We start from the raw sequence: 19,825 nt of genomic DNA, 5'->3' as shown, positions 1-19,825 counted from the left end.
GGAGCACTGTCGGGGCCACAAAACGGGCCTTGGAGTGATCCTGTGCTCCGCATCAGAGCAATTGGGACTGAATCAGGCTGCTGCAGAGTATGGGAGCTCTGCCGGGGTGGCAGAACGGGCCCTAGAGTGCTCCTGTGCTCTGCAGCGGCCTGATTTGGGCTGAAATTGGTCTATTTCAGCATGCAGGCAGTGTGTTTCCCCACCTTTTCCCCCACTGAAGAGCTAAGTGGTGGCGGGAGGTGGAGGGGGAAGTTGGGGATTCCCTGCCCCCAGCAGGGGACTCAACCCTAGGTGCATGTTAAATGCCACTCATTACATATTTGGTTACCACTGTTGATCTTGTGATATGTTTTTCATCACTGGGTACTAGTTGCAAGTGAGTCACCCCCATGCCAATGGGATTGCATTCATTGGGTTAGATTTTACTCATTTTTTGCTCTGAGCAATGGTCAGGGTAGATAATGACATAAATAAATATGAACAAATCTCTTGTATCACAGAGCCACTTTCTATTTTTTTAAATTTGTATAAAATTCCTAATTAGTGATGTTATTCTGTTACAGCAAAAACAAGTAGAAATCCTGTGGCACTTTAAAGGCTAAAAGATGTATGGGGCTCTTGTCAAGTGAAGTGAACTTCATGCCACAAGCTGAACTCTGTCCCATGAAAACTTATGCCTCATCTCTAGACATGGACACGAACCAAAAAAACCCCAAACCAGGCAGTTCGTGGTTCATTCAGATTCACAAACCACGAACCGCGAACTTTGCCAAACTTCAACCGGTTCATGGACTGGTTCATGGTTCAAGGTTCAAGGGGGGCCAGAACAGCCCCCTTCATGCTCAGAGAGCCCAGGCTCAAAGGGACTTGTCAGCAGGCTCTCCTCAAGCCACTCTCCAAGTTTGGTGAAGATTGCAATATAGATCTCCGAGTTATAGACCCCCAAAGCTGGTGCCCCCAGGGAAGTCATATTTGATAGAAGTGGAGCCGTCAATGCCAATTGCTTTATGCCTCCATTTGAAGTGATGGACGCCCAGACATGGGTCATGTTGGTGGCCACCCCTTCCTTGCAAGCTCACAGAGGCATCCAGCTGCCTTCCAACTCGGGGGTGAGGTGTCTGGCTGCCACCTGGTGGCACCCTCCATGCCTGCCCACACGCCCCTATGGGTGGCCACTGTCAGGTGCCACAGTGTGGGTGCTGATGGTGTACGCAAAGCAAAAGTGAGCTGCACCAGAGAAGCATGCAAGTGGGGAGCCTGGAGACAATAGAGCAACCCCGTGCGATTGTGAGTCAGCGGGCAAGAGGCCCAAGCCCCCAAAACCACCTCCACTCAGTCACTGGCCCCGGCTGGAGACGAGCTCAAAAGAAAACCACAGTGTGGGCGCTGATGGTGTGCACAGTGGAGACAGTAGAGCAACCTCATGCAGGTGTGAGTCAGCAAGCAGGCAAGAGGCCCAAGCCCCCCAAACCACCTCGACCCAGTCACTGGCCCCCGCTGAACAGGTGCTCAAAATAAAACCACTATGTGGGTGCTGATGGGTTGCGAGTGGAGACAGTAGAGCAAACCTGTGTGGGTGTGAGTCAGTGAGCAGGCAAGAAGCCCAAGGCTCCAAAACCACCTCCACTCAGTCACTGGCACTGGCTGTAGAGGCATTCAAAATAAAAGTAAAGGACACTGAAGGAGTGTGCAGAAAAAAAGGGCAAACTGTACTGCACCACACAAGTGCACACAGAGAGCAAACAGCCCCGTGCGGGTGTGAGTCAGTGCACAAGAGGCCTGAGTCCCCCAAACCACCACCCAGTCACTGGCACTGGCTGTAGAGGCACTCAAAATAAAAGTAAAGGCCACTGAAGGGGTGTGCAGAAAAAGGGCAAACTGTACTACACCACACAAATGCACACAGAGAACAAACAGAAAAGTGAGGCTCCCTGGGGCAGGGGGAACCCACAAACCCCTACAAACCAAACCAGATGAGAGGCGCTCCAAAAAGCAGAGAAAGAGAGAAAGAAAAGCAAATAAAACTCAGTCATGCAAGACCCCAGTTATACTCAAAGGCCTAAGACTAGGCTGGGTGAGGGAGAGAAGAAAAAACCACCCTTTCCCAAACACCTCCCCAGTCCCCAGTAAGAAAAGGCTACAGAAAAGAAAAGAGGCTTTTCAGTCTCTTTTCCAGCAGCAAGAAGTGCAGGCCAAACATCCCTCCCAACAGCAATAAAGCCAAGTCCCAGCAAGCCCTCCTCTCCCACTCTGGAGAAACTTGAACCATGAGGCACACCGTTTCCCCTTTTTATGGAAAAAGCCCACATTGAACAACACAGGAGCACTCTGGTTGGCAGAAAGACCTGCCTAACATGGTTTTGGGGGAAGAGATTGCTGTTACCATGGCTACTGAAGGCCCCTCTCCTTAGTTGCCTTAGAGATTCTAATCCTTCCCCCCACACACACACTTTTCCTGGCTGGATGGGCCAGAATGGGAACTCTCTTGTTGGTAGGGACAGCTGCCAATCAAGCGTGGAGGCCTGAGATTGGGGGCAACCAAAAAACTGCCACCATTGCCTGGGTGATGGATTGAATGGTGCCAAAGTGTCTGGCTTCCTGAACCAGCAACGGAAAGGTAGGAAAAAGTCGTTTGTTTCGTAAAAACGCGGTACCACGCAATGCGTGTTTCTTTGCACACAAACCAGCCATTCCGTACGGAATTTTGTTCTGTGGTTTATTTCGTGCCCATCTCTACTCATCATGTTTGCTAGTCTTCAAGGTGTCACAAAACAACAACAACTGCACTCATATACCACTCATCTAGACAGATTTTATTTATTTATTTATTTAATTAATCACATTTCTAGACCCCCCTCCCCGTCAGACGGGCTCAGGGCAGTTTAACAACAGTTTAAAAGAGTAAAAACATTAAAAAAAACTTTAAAACATATAATTAAAATTGGCGGGTATAAAATATTAAAATACAGCATTTTCCTGCATGGGTGGTGGAAGGTCTTCAGTGGTATGGCCGGTGAGAGGACAGCCTAGCCCCCACCAAATGCCTGGTGGAACATCTCCGTCTTGCAGGCCCGGTGGAAAGATAACAAATCCTGCCAGGCCCTAGTTTCCTCAGACAGAGAGTTCCACCAGGTCGGAGCCAGAACTGAAAAGGCTCTGGCTCTGGTAGAGGCCAGGCGGACCTCCCTGGGGCCAGGGACCATCAGCAAGTTCTTAGTGGCTGATCGAAGCAACCTCCGGGGAACATATGGGGAGAGGCGGTTCTGAAGGTATGCTGGGCCCAGTCTGCATAGGGCTTTATAGGTCAACACCAAAACCTTGAACCGGATCTGGTACTCAACCGGTAACCAGTGCTGCTGACGGAGGATAGGTGTTATATGAGCCATGATTGGTGCTCTGGCAACCACCCGTGCAGTTGCATTCTGAACCAGCTGTAGTTTCCGGATCAAGCCCAAGGGAAGCCCTGCATAGAGCGAGTTGCAGTAGTCTAATCTGGAGGTGACCATTGCCTGGATCACTGTCGTAAGGTCATGGGTCGATAGGTAGGGGACAAGTTGTCGAGCCTGTCTTAGATAGAAGAAAGAGGATCTAACAACAGTTGTGACCTGTGCCTCCAGAGACAAGGAAGCATCCAGGACCACCCCTAGGCTCCTCACTCTCGACACTGGTGTAAGTGGTGCTCCATCGAGAGCAGGGAACTGGAGTCCCGCACCCATGGACCCTAGACCCACATGCAGGACCTCCGTCTTCAAGGGATTCAGTCTCAGCCGACTCTGCTTCAACCATCCAGTCACAGCTCCGAAGGCACATTCCAGGACATCTGGGGCAGAGCCAGGCCAGCCGTCCATCATCAGATACAATTGGATGTCATCTGCATATTGATGGCACCCAAGTCCGAAACTCCGTACCAGCTGGGCGAGGGGGCACATATATACGTTAAATAGCAGGGGGGAGAGTATTGCCCCTTGAGGGACACCGCACACCAACGGGTGGCGGTGGAGGCCTGAGATTGGCCCACTCAGATTAGCGGCCCACTCAGAGTGGTGAACAAAGTTAGTATATATTATCCCCTCAATACAATGGGGAGCTGGGGCTGAGAGGAGTGGCTTATCCAAGGCCACCTACTGAGCTCATGTAGTGGTATGTGATGATTTGTAGCCCAATCACTTAACCAATATCCTAAAGCAGACTCACTGTATTTGTCTCAGAACTGAACTTTCTAGCTTTAGGCCAGATAGGTTGCCTTACAGAGATATTATTTAATGCCAGCAAGTCTCTTTTCACTATGTGCTTAACTTCTAAGCTTATTAGCAGTCATTAAATTAAACTACCAAATTGCTTAAAAACTCCAAGGCAGGCCTTTTGGATGGAAATAAAAGGCAAAATGTACTCTAGTATTCAAATTATGAAGGATTTCTTCTCAACTGTAGCTCTTGGTAGAAATGAACAGTTGCTTTCTTTTGTTCTCAAGAACCTCTAGTTGATCATTACTTCCTGCAGTGTAAGAACTGGTGAGAGTCATAACTCAGGTTGGGGGGATGATTAGAGAAAGGAGCTTCAACAGGCAGTGAGTGGCCTTCTGAACACCTTTACAGTTCCTTGCGGTAGAGCTATGCCTCAGGCCAGCCTAGAACCATTTTGTAACCTCAGGCTAAGATGAAGTGAGCTGGAATAGAAACACTTGCAGCCCCCATGTTTCTGGCATATAAGGCCAGAAATTTCACAGAAGGAGAATTTAAGAGCTGCCTTGGATAGATTCAGACCAATGGTACATTGAGTCCAATACTATCTGCTCTGATTGGCAATGGCTGTCCATAATTTAAGGCAAAGAGGTCTTTACCCACCTGCTACTTCTGTAGCCTTCCTCAGACCTTACATATGTGCAAGGTCAGTCAGTGAACTTTGGTTATATTTATACAATACATTTGAACCTTCTAACTTCCAGTAACAGCCAGCCAAGCTGCTCAACATTTACTATCTTTATTCACTCATGTTTTCAAAGGCAACACTGAAATTGTTCTTGTGTCTCTTTTTTTACCACACCAGCTCACATTACTCTCTTCTGATTTACTCTTTTCCAGTGCAGAAGACCACAGTCATAAGAGATGACCCTGTATACTTTATTTTCAGTTAATAGCAATAGGTTCTGCAAGACAGTAGCTTTTCAGAAGAAAGTAAAACATGTATTCTGGAGACAATTCAGACAACAAGCTTTGATAAGTAGGGGCTACAATATGAATATTAAATAGATGGTTCTTGTATATGATACTATGAAAACCATATCTGGAAAATAATATGCACTTCATGTTACTTGAGAAAGTGCCCTGTATTCACTCCAGTTAGCAAAACTCTGTTAGTCTGCAAAGGTCAATGGAAACTAGACATCTGTCATCTTTATTGCACTGGAACTAGAAGCTGATGTGCATTGGCCACATATACTAAGTAGCCTGAAGGGGGTATCACTGCCCACTAGAGATGAGCATGAAATGAACCATGGAACAATATTCCAAATGGAATGGCTGGTTCGTTTTCAAAGAAACGTGTTCCGTGGGTCTGTGTTTTTACGGAACAAATGACTTTTCCTACTGTTCCATTCCATTGCTGGCTCAGGAAGCCAGACACTTTGAGCCATTCAATCCATCGCCCAGGCAACGGTGGTAGTTTTTTGGTTGCCCCCAATCTGCGGCCTCCACGCTTGATTGGCAGCTGTCTCTGTGAACTAGAGAGCTCCCACTCTGGCCCATCCAGCAAGGAAAAGGGCCAGCTCCTCAAAGTAGCTGCCAGCAGGCACTCCAGTTTTTTGCCACAGCAAAGATAAAATTACAGGAAAGGGAGGGACCCATGGATCATGCCTTTCCTGAGGTTCAATCTCTCTGAACCTTGGGGGGTCTTTAGAGGACAGTGAGGACTAGGTCACCTGCAAATTCGGTGCGTATTGGACATTGGGAAGATCAGTTTGAAGCCCCTTGAAGTAGCTTCCAGCAGACACTCCAGTTTTTGCCACTGTGAGGAGAAAAATGACAGGGGGGGAACCATGGATCATGCCTTTCTCAGGGTTCAATCCCTCTGAAACTTTTTCTGCCCTGGCCCCAGCCTGGTGGAACACTCTCCCACTGGAGATCCGGGCCCTGCGGGACCTATTACAGTTCCACAGGGCCTGTAAAATGGAGATGTTCCTCCAGGCCTTTGGTTGAGGACGAGCGGGTGTCCCCCCTTATCCTATCTAAGATTGCTACCTCTTCTATGACTGCCCTCAGCTATGCGTTTTACCCACAGACAGGACCTATGCAGGTCTTTTATTAGTATCTAAAGTAGCCTATATATAATGGTGCCAGAGTATTTTAATATAAGTTTTTATATCTGTTTTTAAAGTTGACAATTAATTCATTGTGTTTTCATTATGATGTGAGCCGCCCTGAGCCCATTCGTGGGGAGGGTGGGATATAAGTCAAATAAAATAAATAATAAAATAAACTTGAAGGGTCTTTAGAGGACAGTGAGGACTAGGTCCCCTGAAAATTTGATGGGTATTGGACATTGGGAAAGTCTTGTTTAGTTTGGCTGTGAGTGTGAAAGTGCCCGTTTTGGGCTACCTCAAACCGGTTCGGAACTGGCTCAAGTTTTGCTAATTCATAGATCATGCTCTGTGAAAATGAACAAACCATGAACCATGTGGTTTGTTTTTTTCCCGTTCCTTGCCCATGTCTACTGCCCAGCTTTTAAGAAAGCAAATATCACCTAGACCAAGGGCTGTTTCTTACATGTAGTCCCAAAACACAGTCCTTTTGCTATGCTCTGGGCCAATTCTTAGAGAATTGTCTCTGCTGAGACACTGTAGCTTCTGGTTTTAAAAGGACATCCTAAGGCCTGCAAAGCCTGCATGCAGCATGCTCTTGCCTGCCTCTGCTCATCTTTCTCCCCACTCCTGGCCAGGTAAGCAGCAGCAAGGGGAAGAGGCAGCAGACACTCTACCATTGCAAAGGACTTTGCAGCCCTACATGGCACTACCAGGACACATCTCTTGCCACAGCAAGAGGTTGGACCTGGGGAAAATGTACTATGTAGTTAGACCCTAGGAGCTACTTACACTGAGAGAAGCCCCATCCTCCTTTGTACATAGGGTTTCCAGGAAGGTTGCAGGATTGAGGACATGGAGCCATGTGATGCTGGTGTCATTGCTGACATCACTATGTCACTTCTGGTACTACCCAGAAATGACAATGAGTGACTCTAGGAATTGCCAGAAACTCTATGAGCCACACATTGTCTCTTCCAAACTATTCCTGCCAATCTTTGGAGCAGTGGCAGAAAATGGAGACGACTGGCAGGAGATTGCCTGCCATAAGTGGGTACATGGCCACCCTATTTGTATCACTTGCTGACTTACTAGCTTCAGCATGTTGAAGTACAGGGACCAGACTTTCCACCATAGCAAGAGACCTCCAGTCCCCTGTCTCAGATCCCTTTCTGATGCACCGTGGGATAAATTTGGGGGAAAAACTAACATCACAGCTCCATGGGGGACTGCTTGAAGTGACACTGCAGTGTCATATGGCATCCAGCCACACACCCCAGTAGCTCCCAGGGGTTGCCACTTGGCAATGCTGTGTTGGAGACTGTGGCTCTCATGGCTTCTAAGTGCAACAAAGAGCAGTCCAGGGCTTCCCTTTTCTGGTAAGCTTCTCCAATGGCATTAGGGTAAACATCTGAGTCTGTTAGTCAGAATCACAGCTTTGAAGTTCCCAGCATTTTATATAATCAAGTGATGTTCATGCATGTGTAAACTATCCTTACATTATAAATAATATCTTTGCTTTTCAAAGTATATTTGCTAAATCTTGTGAAATTATTCAGTTCTCTGCTAGGACAATTGCATTTTTCATGTAAAATTTCTTTTTTAAAATGCAGGCGGTAAATTACTTCTAAAAAACCCTAACAACTCTAATTGCTTTCAACTTAGGAAGGAAAAGGCATGAGGGCCTGGCTTCATCTAAAATGAAAAGTAGTCCTGATGGTACCATTTCCTTCTCACGTCATGATTATATCTGGAAGAGCTGGGTCTGCTTGCTGATGCAGGTTGATTCATCTTCCAGAGTGGAAATCGCAGCCGACATTTACAAGGGAATCTCGTGGCTATTGTATCTCACTCTTCCTGCTTGCCTTTATAGAACAGCTCAGCTTCATTGTTCTGCCATATTTTAGAAAGTTAAAGTAAACACTGTGATCACACTGTTTACTTCAATACCCTGCATTGTGCCAGCAAAACAGCAAATTAGCAGACACCAGTCATGAAGCAGCTGGTTCTGAAACGGCAGAACAGCCTAGGAAAGCTGCAAGAATATCAGCTCATTTTGATCTCATATAGAAAAAAGGGAATCCTCCTACATCAAATTTCACTCCACTTCTTTGTCACCCACTGTTATTCAGAAGTCTGAATTGTTTTTGGATAGGGGTTTTATGGTGTGTTGAAGTTCCGTTTCTCTGTTATTTCGATATGGTGTATATATTCATACCTAAAACTGTAACTGTAATATAAAGAAGCACTTTAACCTGTTTGACTCATTGAATTCCTTGCCAGCTGCCTTTACATGGAACAAAAGATTCCTTTTATCACTGTAAAGTCTCTTCATACTTTGCTACCCCCCTCCCTATTATAATACCTGCTGGGAAAGTTCCCACATGTAAATAAGTTATTCTGGTTTTGATCAGTGTGTGGTAACTTTTGCAGGAACCCCAAGAAAATATTCTAAACAGGAGCTTCATGATAAAAATCACAGAGAGCGTGCCAAGATGAGACTTCCTCTTCTGAAAGTAGAAAATCATCTCCACTTGCACAATAGAGAAGAGTGATGTCTCACCATTATCATTCCCTTCCCACTTCAGACTTCCATGCTGCATCCTACAATATTCCCACTAGTCCTAATTTCAAGAGTGACTTTTCAAGGGGTGCTAGGGCTGAAAAGTTTAGGGGGAGGTGGGAAAAATCTGTTTCATGTCTGGATATTTCCTGCGTTTTCTATGACACTCATTTGGAGGACAGTGTTCCCTCAGAAGAAATAAATTCCAATCCTGGTTATTGCAAAAGTCAAATATTTTGCCAGTCTGCCTGCCTGCCTACTTCTCATCCTGTGTGAATGACTGACAGACTCCATCTTCCTTCCAATCCCAGTTCAAGGATTTTACTGTCACATTTTTACTATCATAGTTTGTACAATGGCTCTGAAAACTGGTTCAGCCTCACAAAACTGGGAGCTTTCAAGTCCCCAGTTTGTGTGTGTATTAGTTATAACCTTGTATAACCTTCAAAGTTATTTTTTTAAAAAAAGAAGCCACATAAACTGTGTTTTATACATTATTCCTGCTATATGAACTTGAACACATTCTCTGACTCTGATTTCTTGAGCTTTTCACAGAAGCCGTGTACTGACTTGGCACAAGTGTGACCAACACATGCCCTGGCTGGATCCAAAGATTTTTATGGTGCTGTACTGTACAAATGCATGCATTATGGTGCTCAGAATTTCCCATTTCTACTTAAATTTCTGGAACAACTATTCAGAAGGCATAAACGTTTGCCATGATAATTTGCCATGAACTTCAGTTCAGCATTATTTGGTGATCATGTTTGTTTCTATGAGAAGCTTCCCTGACTGATTCCAAGCTGTTCTTAATTGCACAGAAGCAGGCTGAGCTAGGCATTATTAAGTTAGTTGGCAACCCTATCCCACATGACTTCATTCCTTTGATTCACCTTGTTTGCTTTCATTGGCAGTTAGGAAAATGGCTGTTGATTATGCATATTACTGTCCTTTAAATAATGAAGTATTGGTGTCATAAAGATATTACGAGAAATTAAACCAACAACTGACATCTCTTGATATTCCAGTATTTTTTGCCTATGCAGGTTTTTTAATTTAAGAAAAGGAAACAATGTTACTTTTGAAGACAGTTTGTCTGATTATCAATACTAAGCGCCAAAGTTGTGGAGGAGAAGGGAGGTGTTTAAACAGCATCATTAAGGATATCATTAAAAGCTAGCAATTACTGAACAGGTGCAAAATTGTTAAATTGATGTTAATGAGACAGCAACAGTGAATGTTACCACCTATCTAACTAGCAAAATGGGCAAACACAGTTACATACGCTCCATGCCATTTGGGGAGCTGCACCTTCTAGACTCACATAGTCTGCATTGATGATAGCGGAACTATTGCAGAAATCAAAGATTATAAATGAAGTGTGCTAAGCTTGTATATCCAGAAGATGCTTCCTATAAAAAAAGGGAGGAACAACCCAAAGATCTAAAATAACATTATGCCACAGCCCTGCTTTGTCTATTTTATCTTCAAGCTAATTAACTACCCTGACTACCTTTTAATCTTTTCAAGAACCTAACCAATTTAAGGTTACTATGTTCTTAAAAAAATACAAGGAACGTTAACTGAACCTTGTACTATTTGCTGAACCTTGTACTATTTGCTGCCTTCAAAAAACCCAATTTTACGTCTAACCCAGTTCTCATATATATTTCTTCCTTGTAAGGTAGGGTTATTTGGTGGTTTAACAGCAAGAGTTCAATCTTCAGTAAACAAACAAACAAATACAATGAAATCAGTAAATATTTAAGTTCTTGGGTCCTGTCATTCTCAATGGGACTTAAATATGTTTATATCATTTCAATGATGGGGAAAGTAAAGAGATTTTAGTGGTAATCCCTGAAGATGCAACATATACATTCTCTAAATAAATAAATAAATAACCTTGGTTGTATCCCCATGAGGGCAGCAGCAAGAAGCATGGGATTGGCACACCCCATTCCCGATCCTCCATTTTTTCCTCATTGCACCTGCACAGAAATGACTCTGATTCCTACCCCACTTCCCCTACTGAGCCATGCTGTAACACTGCAGTCTGGCTCAGCAAAGAAAGAGAAGGGGAAGGGCCAAAGTGGAGGAGAAGATGGCACAGGGAAACAAGATAGCATGGCATAGTGGTTAGAATGTCAGACTAGTTGTGTTGTGGAAGGTTGCTGGGTGAGTTTGGGCTCAGCTTAGCCTACCTCACAAGTGGGGTTACAGATGTCAGCTGGGGTCTCTAGGTGGATCAGTTCCCCTGGAAGAAAATGGCAGCTTCAGAGGGCAAACTATATAGCACCACATCCCCGCTGAACTCCCACTTCTCCCCAAACCCTTCCTCCCCAAACACTTCCCCCCATATCTCCAGGAAATTCCTAAGCCAGAGTTAGTATGGGCAGTCTTGTTTGCAGGTTTGTTATTGTGAGGGCTGAGTCGAAGATGGGGAAATGATGCCTACTCACCAACACAGACACCTTCCCAACCGTTGCCTAGGGAATTCATTATTGCTCCTTGCTCGCATAGAGAAGAATGGGAGCTGTCTGGTTGGCAGGCAGAGCTTCCTATCAAGGGTTTGAGAGCTAAGATTGGCTGCAGAACATCCCTCCGTCCCTTGCAGAATGAGAACTCTCTGGTTGGCACGCTGAGCTACCTATCAAGGTTTTGAGGGCTAAGATTGGCTGCAGAACATCCACTGTTGCCTAGGGAACATCCTCTGTTGCCTAGGGAATGTCCTCTGCTGCCTAGGGAATTCATATTTGCTCCTTGATCCATAGAGCAGAAGGGGAACTCTCTGCTCGGCAGGCAGAGCTGCTTATTAAGTTTTTAAGGGCTACAAAAAGTCTGCAGGCGTCCTCTCCATTGACTAGGGAACTGATAGATCAGTGCCAGGATTTCTGGACTCACGGACTATAGACCAACCCAAATGGACCAAAATTTGCTTAAAAGGTGAGTCCCACAAACCACAAATCAGGCTGGACCATGCAAAATTTTGGTCCATTTTCCAGACCATGCTCACCTCTACATGCAACAGAAATTGTGGGAATTGACTTCATATGAATGAGTTTTAAGGAACTAAGTAGTTCTTCTCATTAACAAACTAAAGTTTAAGAACAATTTGAGTCTGTAACCTGTACATGCTTTAATCTGGCCCTATCTCACAGCACGAGGTATGTAAAATAATGCATATTAGTATGGTTTGACAAGGTGAGGAAAACCAGGATTTCACCTACTGACCAAGCCCATGTACGTTAATTAGAACTTCAGCCCGGGTGTAGTGGCTCTTTGCTGTCCACGCACTATTTATTTATTTATTTATTGTCTCCCTTTCTCAATGAGACTCAATGCAGATTACACAGTGCGAGTCAATATAATCAATGGATTGGACATACAATAACAATGCAATAGGGTATGGATTGCAGAAGTTTGAAACAAACAGAAATCCAAATACAATGATGAAACAATGCTGAAACAAACCATTAGCAATTAGACATGGCATATTAAATGATGTAGTAGCTACACAGTAGGTACACAGTAGAATAGTCCACAACCCCTATCTTTTTATCAAAGGCCTCTCAACAGTACAGTACAGCCCTCCTATCCATGTAAAAAGGTCCTCCTGAATGATTCAGTTTTGCATAGTTTATGGAAAATCAGGACACTGGGAGCCATCCTCATCTCATCAGGCAGCCCACAACAGAGAATGTATGCCTATAGACAATCACTGATTGGCCCTATTCAGATGAATGAAGAGAGGTGGTCCTGCACATATGAGGGACAAAAGTCATTAAAAGCTTTGTATATGAAAGCCAATATCTTACAGTGAGCCAATAACAGGTAGTCAATTGAGTGCTTGCAGAATGGGAGTAATATGTATGCTCTACCTAGCTCCTAATAATAACTGAGCTGTGGTATTCTACAACAACTGTAGTCTCCAAGTTAAGTTTGAGGGCAGACCTATGTCAATAGCATTACAGTAATCTATTCTTGATGTTGGTGTGGATCCAGGTGGCTAGCTCAGCTATGTCAAGGTATAGGCCCATCTTCCTAGCTAGTCTGAGTTGGCAGAAGGCCTTTTTTGCAGCTTCATTTACTTGTTTCTCTTGCAGCAGTGCTGGATCCAGTATAAACCCTAGGCTCTTAAATGAGTCTGCAAAAGTCAACTGAACCCCATCAACCATAGGGAGCATAATGTCCTTCAATATTTGGTACATCACTAGTGTTGTAAAGATAATAGGTAACTGAAGTATTTCAATGAAACATAAAGTAACAGCAATTGGAATAAAAAAAAATTAAATGAAGTTGGCCTACCATAACAACCAGTTTTGTCAGGTCCAGTTATGCCAGGGCCAGTGAATCCTGGACTACAATAACAGCCTTGGACTCCATTGCGAAATTCACATTTGGCATTCTCATGGCATGTGTTGGAGCAGTTCTGGAAGGTGTAGCTATGGTCCAGTAATGTGGACATAAACACTGAATGGAATTGAACCAAAAGTTAGTTTTGTACTTATTTATGTTAAATATTATATCCTGCCTTATTTTCGTAGACTCAAGGTGGTTAACAAAGCAACAAGTTGTGATCATAACAAAAATAATATCACAAGATGAAAACATGTTTTTTAAAAGCCAGATCTACCCTAACCATTTCCCTCCACCAAATGCCCTCTCAGCGAAAACCTTTTAAAATTCCATCTTGAAGGCAAAAAAGTGAGGGTTCCCTCCATATGCATTCCAAAGGACTGGTCCTGCCATGGAAAAAGCTTGATTGTTGCCAGATAGACAATTCCAAGGGGAAATACTATAAGAAGGCTGGCCGAAGAACTTGGAGCTGGCCATGGAAGTATACTGGGCGATGTGGTCAGATAAGTATGCGGGTTCTAGGCTGTGAAGGTTTTTGAAGGCAGTAACCTGCACTTTGAATTGGGCCCAGAAAGTAGTGAACCAGGGCAACTGACACAGCACTGGAGTGGCTGATCTGGGACAGCCACATTTTGGACATGAGTAGGTGTCAATGTGAGATTTTGGATTAAGAAATCAGCTTCAGTATACATTCAACATACAAAAATGATGCACACACACACAAAATGGCTCATAGTGGTTTAGAAAGAGTTTTAAAGATCACTATCCTCTCCCCCTACCTCCCACCGGTTGGGCAAAACTGACAAATCACTCTTTATCCTTTCCAAGTAAGGCAGCAGAGAGGGTGAGTAAACATTATCAGCATGGTTTCCCCTTAACAAGCATTTTCAAATTACATTTTCCAATAAGTAGCACAACAATGCAGCCATATGGAAGATTACACTTACATGCAATTGCAATAACTGTTCTAAACAGTTTCCCATTTTTCAGAACGGTGATCATGATTTGGAGAAGTAAACTCCTCAGGCATTAGTGGCTTTATTTTGGGATGGGATACTAAATAGCAGATGGGTTGTTAAACTGGTGATTGTGGCCAGTATTTGTGTCATAAACATTTGTCTTTCAAAACTTTCTGGCTTTCATTTTTCATAATAATCACCAATATTATCTCAACATGAAAAACAGGATATGAACCACACTTTTAGATAATAAACAATAAAAAATAATTTGCACAACTATCTGGCACATGGTGAGCCAAGTGCAGGCTTCTTGCATGGTTCTCTAATGAACAGGTATGTTGTTTCTATGACCCCGACTTTACAATTCTAAGATTAATTGCTTCAGGAGAAATGGAAGTCCTTTTCCATGAATAATAATTACAAAGAAATTGCAAAGGTTAGCATTAAACAACTTTGTAAATAATGTAGTTATAGGTGGTTTCTTGAGTGTAATATTCATTATTAATAGGCATTTATTTCTTGCAGAAAACTTTTTAAGTTTAAAAAGATGTTTTGTGATCTGACATATCTGAGCATCAAGTTAGCATTGCAAATGTTTCAGTACAATCTCATTCAAACCAATGGGAATTTTACCATCAATTTCAATAAGAATTGGCTTGTTTGCCCAATTCTCCCCCCTCCCCTTCCAGCTACTGGAATTTCCCTGCTGAAAAAAATGGGGTTGTCAAATCTAGCAGCAGCAGAGTCAGCTATAACTGCCATAGCAAGACCTCTGAAAGGTCTGAATTATCATAATCCATAAACCATCTCTTCCCTTCCCAGCGTCCTGCACACCAGTTTTCTTGCTTACATGTATTTTACATTTTATCTTCATTTAGAGAGGAAAAAAAATTACTTACCTAGGAACAGGAGAAGTTTCATGGGTGGGGAGTCTAGGAAGTGTTCATTGGTGAATCCTTTTGTAATAAAAAGATCAGTCCTGCTATAGAACATGTGAGCATCTGTAAAATGTTTGCACATGCCTGTAAATGGAGTGAAATCACAGTGACGTTGCTACTGTTCGAAGGGCATTTGTCCTTACACTGCTTGAGATACTTTAAGGATATGACAAGGTGGTTGCCAATGATGAATAACAATTCAGCTGGGGAAAAAAGGCTGATAGAGTGGGTGAAGGAATGTGAGTGAGGACAGGGGTTGAATGGGAGACAGACATGAGCAGAAGGGTTGGGCAGACGAGGTATTAAGGACCAAGGCAAAAATTAATAAAGGGAAAGAGAATTTGGATTAGCTCACTAGATGGAGGTGCAGATTGGAAGGAGATGACCAAGGTCTTGGAAGATGGGAAAACTGGCTGGGAGCTGAAAGGAGTAATAATGAGTAGAGGCAAAGCAACAGCAAGCTTCTCATTTCCCTCAACTGAAGACGGTCACAGAAAGCAGAACTTGTGTGCGATCACCATTTGCTTCTCTCTGGACTGCTTTTTTCCTCAGTGTTCCAGGATGGCTAGGCTGGTCTTTGAGAATTCTGTCTCTTTAAAGGGCAGTAGTGTGAGAAGGAGGTACAGGAAATCCACTGAGATTTCTTTTGTGTGGAAAACAAAGATATAAAGCCAAGAGAGGAAGACGGCAGGAAGCTGAATGTGCAGCAAGGAATTTCAGGGCCAGCACTTACACAGCTTAAGCAGAGAAGTACATGTTAAGGCCACAAAAGGGGTGACGTTATCATAATTAGAAGAGGAAGGGGTTGTAAAAGCTCATGGGGGGACAGAGAAGGATTTTGCTAACATGAAATGAAGAAAAATAATCTTGCGCAAACATACACACAGTATAACGTATTAGATATTATTTCCTGCTAGGACTTCCGTCAGCTATGACTGTTGTTATTGTTTGAACAACTTCTATGAGCCTGTACTAATTGCTAAATGTATGCAGGCAGCAGAAGAGCAGTAGAGAGTATTGTGTGTAGATAGATTAAAATAGGTAGATGTATTAGTCTTACTGTAACATAGAAAAGAGCAAGAGTCCAGTAGCACCTATAAGACTAACAGAATTTGTGGTAAGGTATGAGCTTTCTGCACAAAAGCTCATACCCTACCACAATTTTTTTAGTTCTATAGGTGCTACTAGACATGCTCTTTTCTACTCTCTCTCTCTCTCTCTCTCTCTCTCTCTCTCTCTCTCTCTCTCTCTCTCTCTGTGTCTGTGTGTGTGTATAATATAACTCACTGCCTAGGTTATTTCTTAATACTGTTATTGAGACCTTGATTAATTGGAACTTAGTTACTTCAGTGATAGTATTAAAATGAAGCCTGAACAACTATTCAGAACAGCTTTAACCTCATAGGGTTGCACAACAAGTGACGAATGACACTTGCCTGGCAAGTAACAGACTCACGTGTATTCCTCCCTGTTCACTTGCCATTCACTTGCTCTCCACTTGATCAAGTGAACAGGGAGGAATACACATGAATCTGTTCACTTGCCAGGCAAGTGTCATCCGTCACTTGTAGCGCGACCCTCAATCTGACCATGTTGTCAAATATGACTCTTTTACTGCCTAGAAACCACATCTGTTTAGGAAGAAATACAGTATTTACTCAAATGCCAAGACTAGGTTTTTTCCCCACAGGTCTAAGTGTTAAAAAAGAGAGTAATCTAACATTTGATACAAGTTACATTTGTGTGTGTGTGTGTGTGTGTGTGTGTGTGTGTGTGTAAGGGAGTGGTCTTACATTCACAGTTGTCTTCCTTTTGTGTAAATATAGTATGAAATCAACACATGTTACAGTCAGCCAAATATAATTTTTACCTTCTTTCTTTGTATGTAGAAAAACTTTATCAGTGGAGTAAAAGCATGATATTTAAAAGAGCCTTTCACTTTTCTTATCCCAGTTGATTCACATGTTCCAGTTTTCATCATACAACAAATGGTAATTTGCATACATGGCTATTGCATGGACCACATCCCAGCTCCAACTAGATGTTATTAGTGTACATGTGCTGACTAGACATGGGCATGAACAGCATTACGAATGGAAAAAATCCACAAACAGGCCGTTCATATGTTCGTGAACGGGCCATTCGTGAGGCGCCATTCCAGACGAACAGGTGGTCGTCGCAAGCCTAATTTGTTGCGTTCGTCTGCTGTTTGTGAAGCCAGACACTCAGGCACCTTCAATCAATTGCCTCGGCAACGGAGAGAGCCCAACTTAGCTTTTTTTTTTAAAAAAAAAAAATTATTGGTGAGCACATAATCAATACACACATTCCCCATCTTACCTAAATTATATTATATTCCCTTTCCCTCCCCCCTCCTTGTAGACTTCCAACCGCTTTCCAACCCTTAACCTATCTTATTACTTAACTTATTTTCAGCTATATTCTTCTAAATCATATATATGTTATATCTCTTACTCTAAGCATATTCGAATTCTTTTATATATACTATATCCAATCCACTAATATATCCATTCTCTACGTCACTATTTAAACTGTATATTTTTAATAAAGTCTCCTTAATAATAATACTAGCTTAGATTAGTTAATAGCTAAATTTTCCCATTAATGGTAAAGTTACTTCTCTCTTCTGTTTACAAAATCACAAATTAATAGTTCTCAGACTGCCACAATCCTCCTTTCACATCCCATTTTTTTTCTAAGTATTGTTTCAATTTCCCCCAGTCTGCAATATATTCTCCTGGGTCAAGATCTTTCAGTTTTCTTGTCATTTTGTCCATTTCTGCCATGTACAGCAATTTGTATATCGAATCTTCTATAGTTAGTATTTCTTGCACTTTCCATTTCTGCGTGTATAAAAGTCTTGTTGCTGTAATCATATAAAATAACAATGTTCTGTACTGCATTGGAACATCTTCCATTCCCAAGTTCAGTAGCAACAATTCTGGGTTCTTATTTATTTGGGTTTGCAAAACCTCATTAATTACTTCAATTATATCTCCCCAGTATTGCTTCGCTACCTCACAAGTCCACCACATATGATATAATGATCCTTCATGCTTTTTACATTTCCAGCATTTATCTGACATATTGGTATTTCCTAACGCAATTTTCTTTGGTGTTAAATACCACCTATACATCATTTTATAAACATTCTCTTTGATATTGGTACAAGTTGAAATCTTCAATGTATTTTTCCACAAATGCTCCCAAGATTCCATTGTTATTTCTTTATGAAAGTTTATTGCCCATTTCACCATCTGGACTTTGACTCTCATCTTCCGTATGCCATTTTAGAAGTATTTTATAAATTTTCGAAATTTCTTTTTTACCTTCTTGTAAAATCACTTCTTCTAATTCCAGGTTTTTCAATCTTATTCCTCCCTTTAAACAGTCTGAGTTGTAAAGATCTCTAATTTGCCTGTATTGGAACCATCCATAATGAGAAGATAACTCTTCTTCCGTTTTTATTTTTAACATTTTATGTTCCATCAACATTATCTCTTTGTAAGTTAAACATTGTTGTTCATTATAGACAGCTCTCGGATCTATTACTTCATATGGTACCACCCATGAGGGGATGCCATCTTCCATATAGTCCTTATATTTCTTCCAGATTGTGAAAAGGCTTCTTCTAATATAATGATGCAAAAACATAGAGTCCGCTTTAAATTTATCGTACCACAAATAGGCATGCCATCCAAACAGTTTTTTGTGTCCCTCCAAAGCCAGCAGTTTACGGTCTTTTAACGTTATCCAATCTTTTAACCAAACCAAACAAATTGCTTCATAATATAATCTTATATTTGGCAGTTGCAGTCCACCTCTTTCTTTCGAATCTTGTAATACTTTCATTTTCACACGGGGTTTCCTGCCTGCCCACACGAAGTCTGAAATTTTTATTTGCTATTTGTCGAATTGTTTGAAGTCTCGGATAATTGGAATAGTTTGCAATAAAAACATCACACGTGGTAACACATTCATCTTCACTGCTGCTATTCTTCCCAACCATGACAAATTTAACGTATTCCATTTTATCAAGTCTCTTTCTATTTGTAGCCACAGTTTCTCATAGTTATTTTTAAATAAGTCTATATTTTTTCGCAGTCAGCTCAATCCCTAAATATTTCACTTTATTAGTTACCTCGCAGTCTGTTATCTCCATTAGTTCTTGCTGTTTTTGCTTTGTCATATTCTTACACAATATCTTCGACTTCTTTTTGTTCACATAAAATCCAGCCAAATCTCCAAATTCCTTTATTTTATCTAATATTTTTGGCATATTATATATTGGATCTTCAACTATTAACATTATATCATCCGCAAATGCTCTGACTTGGTAGGAAAATTCCTTTATTTTTATGCCTCGAATTGTGTCGTCCTCTCGTATTTGAATCAACAACATTTCCAAAATCAAAATAAACAATAATGGAGACAATGGGAAGCCCTGTCTCGTACCTTTACTTATTTTCAGTTTTTTAGTCAAATCATCATTGACTACAATCGCTGCACACTGGTCTTTATAAATTTCTTTAACTGCTTGTATGAACTTTTCTCCCATTTGCAGCTTTTCCATAGTGGCAAACATAAAGTCCCAATTCAGATTGTCAAATGCTTTTTCAGCGTCCACGAAAAAGAAACCAACTTCCCTATCACAGTGCTTATCATAATATTCAATAGCATTTATTACTGTCCT

General features: G+C 42.1%; 1 protein-coding gene across 1 annotated transcript in view; it reads right to left on the bottom strand.

The window, feature by feature from the left end:
• ADGRL4 (adhesion G protein-coupled receptor L4) overlaps window positions 1-15,673 on the bottom strand; it is a 167,494-nt gene extending 151,821 nt beyond the window's left edge. The window contains exons 1-2 of the mRNA XM_054981978.1: window positions 15,073-15,673; window positions 13,164-13,328 (exon numbers count right to left, since the gene is read on the bottom strand). Of these exons, the coding sequence (XP_054837953.1) occupies window positions 13,164-13,328; window positions 15,073-15,193 (286 nt within the window). The 5' untranslated portion in view covers window positions 15,194-15,673. The remainder of the gene's footprint in view (window positions 1-13,163; window positions 13,329-15,072) is intronic.
• Window positions 15,674-19,825: the final 4,152 nt, after the last annotated feature.

The sequence above is a fragment of the Eublepharis macularius genome, chromosome 5 (genome assembly GCF_028583425.1).
Source record: "Eublepharis macularius isolate TG4126 chromosome 5, MPM_Emac_v1.0, whole genome shotgun sequence".
In the NCBI taxonomy this organism is placed as follows: domain Eukaryota; kingdom Metazoa; phylum Chordata; class Lepidosauria; order Squamata; family Eublepharidae; genus Eublepharis; species Eublepharis macularius.
The sequence above is the reverse complement of the archived record's forward strand: the minus strand, read 5'-3'. Positions and strand labels throughout refer to the sequence as shown.